This window comes from Aquarana catesbeiana, linkage group LG13 (genome assembly GCF_042186555.1).
Source record: "Aquarana catesbeiana isolate 2022-GZ linkage group LG13, ASM4218655v1, whole genome shotgun sequence".
Taxonomy (NCBI): Eukaryota; Metazoa; Chordata; class Amphibia; order Anura; family Ranidae; genus Aquarana; species Aquarana catesbeiana.
The window spans coordinates 235365571-235378177 of record NC_133336.1 but is presented as its reverse complement, the minus strand read 5'-3'; the positions used below and the strand labels follow the sequence as shown (position 1 = coordinate 235378177).

Below are 12607 nucleotides of genomic sequence, written 5' to 3'. Positions count from 1 at the left end.
GCATTGCATAGAGAAGCACAAAGACTGGCATCAAATGTTCTACAAAAAAAAGGGGTATGTAATGAAAGGGGAAAGGTTTTATTGAAAAATACTATAAGCGTGTTGATGAACAGTATTGAATTGAATTTCAATCTTGTTGGAAGCAGCCGTAATGTTCCTGTATGTGCAGCACAACACTCCTTGGTATGGGAAGCTGCTGAACAGGTCACATGGAGATCCCTGTCCCAGACACGGCTTATCTGCCATCAAAATTTATGGTTTCCAAACTAGGGCACTAAAAAGGACTTATTTTATCTTTATAGCCTAATGAGTTTATTGCCCCAGCCATAAACTAATTCTGCAGTCTAAACATAGTCAATAAAATTACCATTTATAGAACCTCCACATTCTAGTGATAGTACTGGACCTGAAGCAACATCCAATGATAATTTAAAGTGCAACTCCAGCCATCATTTTAGCTTTGACCAGACCAGCGGTCTCCAAACTCCAGCCTGGGGGCCGTATGTGGCTTTTTGCCTCCCTTTAGCTGACCCAAGGGGGCACTATTCCATCAGCTGACACCAATATTGGAGCACCATTCCCCCTACTGACACATTTAATGGGGCACTAGTTCTCCCTTTAAAACCAATGATAGATGGGGCACTGATGAGGCATTTTCTACTCCCCACTGGCCACAGTCAAGCCCCCCTAAAGCCAACAGTAAACTGGCCCTTTGCTTAGGAAGTTTGGACACCCCTGGGCTACACTAAAGATGGACATTCACTAGTAGACCGTCAAACTAACATCCGTACGTACTTCAAAATTTTGTTTTTAACATTCAATTTTGGAATGAATGTCGTTTCTCGAATGAAATCCACATTTATGGTTTGAAAGATGTTTATTCGAGGAAAATTTGTCCATTCTGCTCCTTCAAATCATTCTTGGAAATCTTGTTCAAAAACGAACATCAGTTTGACCCCACTAAACATTTGAAAGTCAAACGTTCCAAAAAACAAGAATTTTGAAGAACGTTACTACTAGTGTATGGCCAGCTTAAGGAAGACTTGGAACCTTTTTCCAAATTGCTACACTATTTGGGTAAGAGTTTGTAGACACTTGACCATCACATCTATACTATGACAAAAAGTACATGAACCCCCCCCCCCCCCCTTTAAAATGGTTGTGCTCAGTCGTGAAGGAACATAGCCCTGACCTCAACTCTACTGATCACTTTTGGGATGAATTGGAACGCCGATGGTGAGCTAGGTCTGCTCATTCAACATCGGTATCTGATTCCATATATGGTGGCCAGCTCCATAAAGACATGGTTTGAGAAGTTTGATTTGGAAAAACTTGAAATGGCCTACACATAGCCCTGACTTTAACCCTGCTGATCCCTTTTGGGATGAATTGGAACGCTGATGGTGAGCCAAGTCTTCTCATCCAACATTAGTATCTGACCTCATAAATGGTTGCCAGCTCCATAAGCACATAGTTTAAGGAGTTTGGTGTGGAGGAACAGGAATGGCCTACACCAAGCCCTGACCTTAACCCTAGCGAACACTTTTGGAATGAATTGGAACACTGATGGTGAGCCAGGTCTTTTCATCCAACATCTGTCTGACGTCATAAACTGCAGCCAGCTCCATAAGGACATGGTTTGAGGAGTTTGGTGTGGAGGAACTGGAATGGCCTACACAGAGCCCTGACCTCAACTCCACTGAACACTTTTGGAATAAATTAGAGCACCGATGGTGAACCAAGTCTTCTCATCCAACATCCTTGTCTGACCTCATAAATAGTGGCCAGCTCCATAAAGATATGGTTAAAGGAGTTTGGTGTAGAGAAGGAATCTTCAAGCTACGGCCCTCCAGCTGTTGCAGAACTACACATCTTATGAGGCATTGTAAAACTCTGACATTCACAGACATGACTAGGCATGATGGGAATTGTAGTTCCTGAATAACTGGAGGGCCGTAGTTTTGAAGACCCCTGGTGTAGAGTAACTGGAATAGCCTACAAAGAGCCCTGACCTCAATCCTATTGAACACCCCTGGGATGAATTTGAACCCCAATTGCAAGCCAGATCTTCACATCCAACATCAATACCTTACCTCACAAATGGGTACAAATTTTCAGACATACTTCCAAGATCTTGAGGGAACCCTTTCCAGAAGATTGGAGGCTGTTATAGCTGCAAAGGCTGGCCATCTCCATATTCATGGCAATGGATTTAGACTGGGTTATCCCAACAAGTTCATATGGGTGGTAATGGTCAGGTGTCCTCCAGCTTTGGGCCATATGGTGTATCTGTAACTGCTTGTTCTCGTTCCAAGTCACTGTGTTACTGCCAATTCAGAAAGTGAGGGGAAATAACCAACCTGTCTAGGAAAGTTGTATATACTTGCCTATTTTCAGCCCGGTCTGGTCACATGATCTCCCCCTTTTTAAAGCCAGTGGCAGCTGCAGGGGGTAAAAGAGAGCACTCCAACAACAGCAAGTAAGGCTGTAGTGGTGACTTGACCCATAGGCTTATCCCTCTCCACTGCAGCCGCTGCTGGCTGACACAGGACATCCTGTGACCAGAATGGCTTGAGGATGGGTAAGTATATACATCTTTCTTACACTGGTTAGTTTAGACATTAGAAGGTGGGAAGAGGACAGTTGAGTATATAGCCAGAATTCCTCTTTAAATACATTCCTCAAGAGCCACAAAGGCTATAAATCCACTTTGTATGCACTAGATCCCTTTGCAGCGCCTGATATTGCCTTGTAAAAGGCGTTAAGCTTTAAAAACAAATAAAGGAGTAACTAATGCAGTATTATAATTTCATTATTCTTTACCGGTAGCCAGTGGACATTGTAACTGCTTGAATTGTCTGTAGGTATTTGCAAATCTGCTTTTTTCTTTCTTTTTTTTTCGTGCAGATTTTTATTTTTATTTTTTACTACAAAGGCCATGGGATGTATACGATTGTTCCCATGGCAACTGCAGCTGAGAGTTGACGAGCTACAGGCATTATGATGTTTGTTTTATGTCAGACCAATACTGGAATATTAATCGGGGCATTCCCAGAGTACACTGCTTGTAAAACAATGAGTGTTGGGGCGAATCGGTGGAGTTTAGGGTTTTCATATATGTATGCGAGTATAATCTTTTTGATGTAAATCTTGGTTGTTGTCAGAAAACCACATTTGTAATTGATCTCCCGATATGGAAACCAGACCTCTCCTAATTTATATATGCAGTCGCTGCTTCCTGCTTAGTTGTGCTACAACAGGGGTAGGCAACCTTTTGAGCACAGTGTGCCGAAAAAATGTTTTCATAGAAAATTGAGCGTGCCGATTTTTTAACGAAAAAAATGTCAACTTCACACTCATGCTGCCGATCCACCTCTTGCATCCAGCCCATGTGCTTCTATGGGATATATGGGATGTATGTGATATCACATACAAGCATCTGGAATGGGTGCTCAATGATGAGCTCAGGTCAGGGGCATTTTCTGAAAGCAGTGGGCCTGTGTGCAGGATCATAAGTTGGGCCCCCGCAGCTGAGAAAAAGTGCGGCGCTCTGCGCTGCAGCAAAAGTTGGGTGTGGTTTTCATTGCGCTGAATACTGGCTGGGGCTTAAAGGGACGCAGAGTGCCGGGGTTCAGTAATAAGCAACGCAAAGGTTTAGGAATAATTTCAACAAAGTTCCCAGAAGCTCAACAGTAATTCCACAAACTGACACAAGATTGAGGTTTTCTCAATCGCAGTGAAATCTCTTCTTTCTGAGATTGGTAGTGGCAACCAAGCGAGTCATCTTCCTCCAGATGGTGGACGGGGCTATCAGGACTGTGATTGGCTTTAGCAGTGGCCAATGACAGTCATCCTCCTGGAAACAAGGGCCGCCCCCCCTCCCCCCCTAAACAAAACTGCACCCAATCTCTTCCCCCATCACAAAAGCTGACGATCACAGCTACAGCAAAGTTAGAGAACCTATCAATGTTTTCCATCTTTTACAATGTGTGAGGGCACAGTGCCTCCCCCTCAGTGCAGGTGCGGTGTGAGGAATTCTGAAATTGGAATGCATTAGTGTCTCACTGACATTTCCCTGCGCTGCTCTGCTGATGGGGAGGGAGTGGAGTGCCGCCAAAAGAGGCTTTGTGTGCCGCGGGTTGCCTACCCCTGTGCTACACAATGGTTGCACTTTGCTGATATCATGATACCCAGATTGGGATTGCTTTATAGAAATTATAGGCTCTGTGCAGTGTCTAATGCCCGTTTTCTTAAACGGGGTTCCATGGAACTCTAGGGTTCCTCCCAGAGATTGCTAGGGGTTCCTTGAGCAATTAATAACTTCTCCTTTTCAGATAGTTCCCACTGACCTCCATTATCTTTTTAGCTATCTGTAAGGGGTTAATTCTTCCCAATGAAGACAAGTGTAAGAAGCATTCTCCCACTGACATCACACTAAAGTATCAATAGTACATTTTAGCAGGATTTCCCTGAAACCAGAAAGTTTAAAGGGTTCCTCTGTGTTGAGAAAGGCTGGTCTGATGACTTAAAACATACACAAGGTGCTCCTGGTAGGAGGAGACCATATGATCTTTGTCTGTGTTTTAGACTAAAGGGTCTATTTATTAAAAAAAAATGTCTATACATCTTAAGCATTCACACAGCTTTCACAAATGACCCCCATATTTTGCCTAATATGTTTATTTCTTATGATTGTCAGGTCTAGTCTAGTCTAGTCTAGTCTAGTCATCTAGTGGCCATAATGCAGTATTATCCTGAAATGCCTCAATCATAAAAATACAGCATTATGGACACTAGATGGAGTGATGAGGATTATCTGTGATGGCATGTAGGATGTACCTTTTTTTTTTTATACTCCAAAATGAGAATCACTTTTTTTATTGCCGAGATGTCTGCGTTTGGTGAAAAGCGTATTAACAGGTCCGCTGGTGAGAACCGTATTGTTAGGTCCTCTTTGGTGAGAACCATATTAATAGGTCCTCTTTGGTGAGAACCTTGATAACAGAAAAAATAGGTCCACTTTGGTGAGAAGAGTAATAAAAGGTCCACTTTGGTGAGAAGATTGAGAAGAGTATTCATGGGTCCTCTTTGGTAAGAACTTTGAGAAGGGTCAGTGAATTATGAGTTTTAGAGATTTAAAAAAAATTGGACTATTTTTTTCCACCTCTATGGTGAGAACATCGAGAACGGTAATAATAGGTCTTTTTTGGGGAGAACATTGAGAGAACTAGTAATAGGTCCATTTTGATGATAACATGAATAGCATCAATAGGTCATCATTGGTGAGAACAGTATTAATGCAGTAGGTCCTCTTTGGTGAGAACAGTATTAATAGTTCCTCTTTGGTGAGAGCAGTATCCATAGGTCCTCTTTGGTGAGAGCAGTATCAATGGGTCCTCTTTTTTTTTTTTTTGTTGAGAGCAGTATCAATAGGTCCTCTTTTGGTGAGAGCAGTATCAATAGGTCCTGTTTGGTGAGAAGATTGAGAAGAGTATTCATGGATCCTCTTTGGTAAGAACACTAAGAAGGTTCAGGGGACTGAGTTTTAGAAACTATTTAGAAAAACTTGGATTGTATTTTTCCACCTCTATGGTGGCCAGGTTTGTCTCCCAGCTTTCCGGTAGCCATCTTTGTTCTGCTAGATTTTTCTGTATTGTCAGTCTGGTTGATTCACAGCCTTTGTTCCCATGTTCCTTCTGTTTTCCCCTTGTGTCTTCTCCTCCCCCTTTTTGGCACACTTGTTAATTTACCGTCTCTTCCTCCCCACCCGTCCCTGTCTGTTCTACTCACAGTATCCAGCGAGTCGCTGTATGGATTTTGGAAAATTATTATCACGACTTCCCCGTCTACAACCCTGCCCTCCTGAACCTGCCAAAATCCATCCTGAGCAAGAAAATGTCTGGATTCAAGGTCTACTCGCTTGGAGAGGGTGAGACGATGATGATACTGTTCCTGGGTCTCTTCGGTCTTCTCCACTTTGTCTTCACCTGTTGTCTTTTCCCTGTCAAGAACCTTGTCTACATGGCTTGTGTTTATGACCTCTCTCGGGTTGTCCTCTACTGTTAATACCCAACTCCAGATGATGTCAAAGCGTTAGAACCTCAATCAACTTTCAATTGTGCCTCCATTTGGGAGATTTTCCCCCACTTTCAGTCTATTTGATGGACACATGTGAGGGAAAATCTCCCCACTTCCTGTTTGATAGATATCCAATAAAACCGGAAGTGAGGGAAATCCCCTCAATGGGAACAGCAAGAAGTCTACATTTTCTAGAAAAACATGGAAAGTTTAAAATTTATTTTAAGATTGTAATGCTGCCTGTGTCACCACGAGGGAGATTTGTCCTCACTACCTGTCCTGGTGGTTGGAAGAGGAGGAAATAAGACATTTCAGTGGAGACATAGACAGCATTTAAAACATTGCTGATGTTTGAGCGCATCTCTGTTCTATATAGAGTAAAGAAAAAAAACTTGGCTGGAGTTGGGTTTATTGACCATTTATCTTTTTTATATAAATTTATTCCACTAGGAGGTATAGGAGAACACTAGGACATATAAGCACCCAGTTGTTTTTCATATCTCTGAGATTGCAGTGGTGAGATTTCCCCAGAGTAGTCTGTGGCTCCTACAGCTAAACCAACCTTTACCTTTGCCAAGCACAGGAAAGGAATGGGTTTGCGTTAACCCCAACTATGCAACACTACTTATATACTTTTTGTCAAGCAACTAAGAAATAATGCAATTGTATCACCTCCAGTAGATGGAGCTCTCAGCTTTTTTCCCCCCATGTTTACCTGCCAGTTCTTAGCTGCTCATTAGGGATGAGCTTGGGAATTAATGACCTTGACTGAAAAAAGGCCACATGGCCATATTATAGTAATGATTTTCTTGCGCATTCCCTTCCCTAGCTGCGGTTGATTGATTGGGTAAGAATGACTGCTTCCTTCTGGGTTTGGTCCAAGTTCAGATGAAGTCTGAGCTCCTCTCTACTACTCAGTTGAAAAAAAAAAAGAACCCTGTTGCTTACAGAGCTTAATAGCTAAAGCTGAAATTTAACACACTGGCTTTTTGGGTTCTGATGTTACTCTTTACTATGGAGAAAAGGAGAGCAAGTGTTAAATTTTTGTGTGCCACTTTCAAACACTGGCTGAGCTGCTAAGGGGTTGGAAGATGTTTCACCACCCGCTATCCTCAGTGAGGCATCCCCCTTTCATACAAAACCCAGTTCCCCTTTTATTAGTCAGCTAGGGCTGACAGTGCAGTGGTTTGGTTGTCATGGGTGACACAAACCTCCTTTTAGACCCTCGCAATGACGAAAATAGTTCCCACCATCTTTGCTCCCATGACCTCTATAACTCTGCATGCTACACACAGACATGAATCTTGTCTTGTTCCCTGTGAAAAAAGTAAAACTAGCGCATGGGAGGCGGGGCCCCTTCCATTATTAAGGTTGGCTGAAACCTCCTCCTTGAAACCTTTTTCTCCCTTTAGGGCACCGAGCTGAATATCAAATTTATGAAAGTCGAAAACTTCAAAGCTGCTGTCTGCTTTTTGTATGGAGGCCTTGTTGGCCTTCTCCAAGAGCTGGAAACGAAACGTGGAGGCTGCGGGGAGACATTTTAAATTCAATTTTTTTTTTAACCTTCGAAGGACTCCCTTAGTGTTTGCATTTTGCAGTTTTCAGAAGAGAAATCTCCACTTTTTTTTGACCTGTATATAAAATTTAAGTGGGGCGATGTAGAACGCTGAAATGGAAATAGTTCTTGGATTTTTTCACCTTTCCTAGCTATTAAAGTGTGCCTATTGGAAAATACTCAGCTGTTAGTAACTATTATATCTCCTTCCGGTCTACAGAATGCTGATTAATCCATGCAGCTAAAGATTCTGCACCTCCTATAGACTGTCAAGCGTTTTAATGCTACTATAGGTTCTGTAATGTCTACAGATTGCTAAGCATGTCATGCAAATATAGCTCCTGCATAGTCTACAGAATGGAGATCATTCCATGCAGATATAGTTCCTGCGCAGCCTACAGAATGCTAAGCATTTAATGCAGCTACAACGCCTGCTCTTTATGTGAAATGCTGACCAATTTCTGCTGCTATAGCTCTTGCACTGTCTACAGATTTCCAATAATTTCATGCAGCTACAGCTCCTGCACAGTCTACAGAATGCTAACCATTCTATGCAGCTATAGCACGTGCAATGATTACTGAATACTGAGCATTTAATTCAGCCAAAACTCCTGCTCTCTATATGAAACCAATCCATGCAGCTATAGCTCTTACATGGGCTATGGAATGCCAGTCATTTCATGCAGCTATAGCTCCTGAATGCTACAGAATGCTGAGCATTTTAATGTAGCAAAAATCCTGCATGGTCTATGAAATGCTGTCTAATCCATGCAGGTATATCTCTTCCTATAGCTACCTGCATGGTGTATGGAATATAAATCATTTAATGCAGCTATAGCATCTCCACTGTCTATGAAAGGCTGAACATTTCAAGCAGCTAAAGCATTTCCACTGTCTGTGATACTGAACATTTCATGCAGCTATAGCATCGCCACAGTCTATGGAATGCTGAACATTTCATGCAGCTATAGCATCTCCACAGTCTATGGAATGCTGCACATTTCACCCAACTATAACTCCTGCACTGTCTACTGAATGCCAACCATTCTATCCAGCTATAACTCCTGCACTTTCTTTGAAATGCTGTGTATTTCACGCAGTTATTGCTCCTGCACTGTCTATGGAAGGCCAAACCTATTTTTTTTTCTCCTGGTAAAAGCTCTCTGATTTAAGTTCCTGAGTTTACACACCTGCTTTGGCCACTACGAGGGGTTCTCACTCTTTCCATTAGCTTTTTTTCATTAATTTCAGAATTGGTAGACTGCAACCACAAATGTAATAGCACCCTAAGGTAAGGCAGGGCATGCAAAACTCCACTGTGGATAAGAACAGCCAGCAACTCTGATGTGAAAATATCACCACTGTAGTCTCTCAAAAAAAAAAAAAAAAAAAAAAGCCAGTGGCTGACTCAACCAATCGTACTCCACCTCCAATAATATATTGTTTTTGGGTGCATCAACCTAATTCTTACATTTTTAAATTTTTTTTTTCCTTTTCCTATATGTCCTTAATTTACTATAATTATTTAATCTAACCACTACATGTTCCTTGTTTTTCCTCCTCTAGAAAATTCTACTAACAACTCCACAGGGCAGTCTCGGGCAGTAATAGCTGCAGCCGCCAGGAGGAGGGACAACAGTCACAACGAGTATTACTATGAAGAGGCGGAGCATGAGCGGAGAGTGCGTAAGCGGAAAGCAAGGTATGCCTTCTATGGGTCCACTATCTCTGAGAGCGAAGGTCTGCTCGACGTTATTGGAAATACAGGAAAACCAATTGGCAGTTTGAACGTTTGCTTTAGAACAGTGGTCTCCAAACTGTGGCCCAGGGACCGGATGCGGCCCTTCGCTTGCTTTTATCTGGCCCTTGGGGCACTATTTCATTCATAGACACCAATGAAGGGCACAATTTCTCCCAATTGCACCAACAATGGGGCACAATTCCTACCATTGACATCAACGATGATCAACTCCCGGTGGCCACAGTCTGTCCCCTCTAAAGTCTGAAGAACGGTAAACTGACCCAATGTTTGGAGATCCCTGCTTTAGAAGATATGGAGACTTAAATATCTTGAAGTACCTTTTATCTGTTGCTTCATAAATGTTAGAGGTGGGGTTTAGTGCAGGAAGAGATGTGGCTAAATCTTGGATTTGGACAGTAAAGTCAAGGCCCCATGTACATCCTTCGGAGTTGGCTCCACAGGGACACAGGGATCTACACTAGGGCAGTGACGCATCTGTTCTTAATGGGGGAAAAAAATAAATAAAGGGTTAAAGGATAATTATATCAGACGAATTTAACTGGCTCCCTAGCCCTTCCAACCACTACATGGTCATCCAATAACGACCTCAGGTCAATTGCCATTACCTTCTTCTGAATGGGCTGTGACTTGGAACTTATGCAGGGCTTCTACCTGCGGAGCAAAGAGTAAAGGTGGCCAGTATTAAAGAGAACCTGTTGCTTTGCACAAGGTCACATTTTAAGGCTTGAAACCTTGACTCCAGTGTGTTTTCCAATATGGCTGTCCAGGGCAGATGGGTGAAAAAATGTCGGCACTCTGAAGTAACTTTGAAACGTTCTCCCTGCCTTGCACAAAGTACGTTCATTAAAATTTTTATAGAGTGGGAGCTTGAGCGGTGTAAGTCCCTTCACACATCTCTGAATATAAGAATTATTATCCCGTATCCCTTAATCGTTAATGTTAATTCTCTCTTCTCCCCTGTGATGAAGAGATGTCATTGCGTTCCTACGGCAGTCACAGCAATTCTAGGACTTGTGCAGGCCTGCGGGAGGAAACTGTCATCATCCTCCTGTTAGTGATAATCCCGGGGTAGATAAATGTCACTCTCATTTACAATAATGGCCGACGCCAACAACGAAAATTGAGCAAATCTTTCATCGGGTTCTCGTTGGTGTGTTTTTTGTAATCGTAAACAGTGCCTGTTGTGCTTTGTGTAAATCAACATTAGTTGAAAGAATGGACAGTCACCCAGCACACTTATAGACTTGGTGGAGGCAAGCCCATGTGATCACACCAAACCCATGTGATCGCACCACCAGTCAACATTTTCCCTTGTAAATATGGGGGATCCTTTTGCTATTAGCTCTTGCCCTTCAACTGTCAAATCCCAGAACGTTAGAGCAGTAAAGTTGGATGATGGGGTGGGTCTTAGTATGGGAGTAGGAGTAGCTAAATTTTGACTTGGGCAATCAAGTCCTTTATACACTCTCTTGACATATGACCTAAGGGGGTTCTTTAGGGACACTGACATTTTTGAAGGCCTACATAGGCCTTTGTCAACACCATAAAGTGCCAGATATTTAGCAAACCTCATATATACAGCCTTGACTCATGACCCAAATTGGTTCTGTAGGGGACACTAAGATTGTTTTGAAGACCTGCACAGGTTATTGCTAACACCATAAGGTGCCAGATCTTTAGGAAACCCCATTAACTCCCCTTTTTTTACCTAGACTCCAATGTAGTTCTCTTAGGACACTGAGATTGTTTTGAAGACCTACATAGGCCCTTGTCAACACCATAAGGTGCCAGATCTTTAGAAAGCCTCATTTACATCCTTGACCTAGGATCCAGGGTGGTTCTAAAGGAAAACTGAGATAGTTTTCAAGACCTGTGCAGGTTCTTGCCAACACCATATGGTGTCGGATCTTTAGCACTGTTGCCTCTAGCTAGGATATGTTATGGTCTAAGAGCTCAAAGTCTAGTATGAAGATCTTGCCTTTTGCTTTTCTATTGGACAATTCGGTTAAGTTGCTCACCGTTTACTAACTTGGCTGATATTGCCTTCGTAGGTTGGTGGTGGCTGTAGAAGAGGCCTTCACCCACATCAAACGTCTCCAAGAAGAAGACCAGAAAAACCCACGTGAGATCATGGATCCCCGAGAGGCTGCCCAGGCTATCTTCGCTTCCATGGCTAGAGCCATGCAGAAATATCTACGCACGACGAAACAGCAACCGTATCACACGATGGAGAGCATTCTTCAACACCTGGAGTTCTGTATCACTCATGATATGACACCAAAGGTTAGTGGAGATAATTTCTTCATTGTGATGCTAAGAAAATGTTTCTGCTTTTTAATGTCTCATGTTGGAGTGCCATTGTGCTGTTACCGGCAGTGTCAGGGTACCATTGCTCTGCACCAAGTAACAAGGGAGCTTTTGTGCTAGGACCCTCAACTGTCAAGGTGCCATTGTTCTAGGCTTTTACAGTCTCAGGATGTCATTGTGCGGACATTCCCACGTTTTGGGGTGCTGATGTGCTTTTACACAGTGTCAGGGTTCTATTATTTTGAGGACCCCCAAGCATCAGGGTGCCATTGTTCTGAGACCCTCGGATGTTGTTGTTCCAGGGACTACTGCGTGTCAGGGCTTCATTTTCCTGAGAGCCCCCGGTGTCAGGGTACCTTGGTCTTGGGGGCCGCTGGTTGTCGGGGTGCCATTGCCCTGGGGTCCCCCAGATGTCAATATGCCATTCTACTTCATAGTTATACTCCATATTATGAATATGTAATCCTGTTTTATTTAGTGCTTGTTTATATATTTTTCTATTTATAGCCACTGTAGTTTTAGCCGGCTGTTGCAGTTTTGTTTCCAAATAGGGCCCAAAACTAGGTTCTCACGTTACTGGATCCTGCGCTGTTTATTTGTGACGGAGCCTGTGAAACGTTTCCAACAGAGGTGTTAATCCCATGTAGGGTGACTTGTTAAACTGCGGTTTACACCCAGTCCCGGTTCAGCTGTAAATTTTCCGCTTGTAATATGATATGCAGTTTTTTTTCTTTTTGGCTTTTTGTTCACCTTTTTATAATAAAAATCACAAGTCTGCCACCTAGTGTGTACTAGGTGTATTGCAGCTAGAGGCAGCTTTTAGCTCCTGCCCACAGCGCTGGGGTATTGGTTTCACTTAACCAGTCGCTACTGTACCTTGCTCTCACACGCCTTGAAATATTTAT

The 12607-nt window shown here is 42.8% G+C and overlaps 1 protein-coding gene across 1 annotated transcript in view; it reads left to right on the top strand.

Moving 5' to 3' along the window:
* Positions 1-12607, top strand: part of VANGL2 (VANGL planar cell polarity protein 2) — a 124056-nt gene that overhangs the window by 99414 nt on the left and 12035 nt on the right. The window contains exons 6-8 of the mRNA XM_073609529.1: positions 5793-5929; positions 9200-9335; positions 11447-11678. Of these exons, the coding sequence (XP_073465630.1) occupies positions 5793-5929; positions 9200-9335; positions 11447-11678 (505 nt within the window). The remainder of the gene's footprint in view (positions 1-5792; positions 5930-9199; positions 9336-11446; positions 11679-12607) is intronic.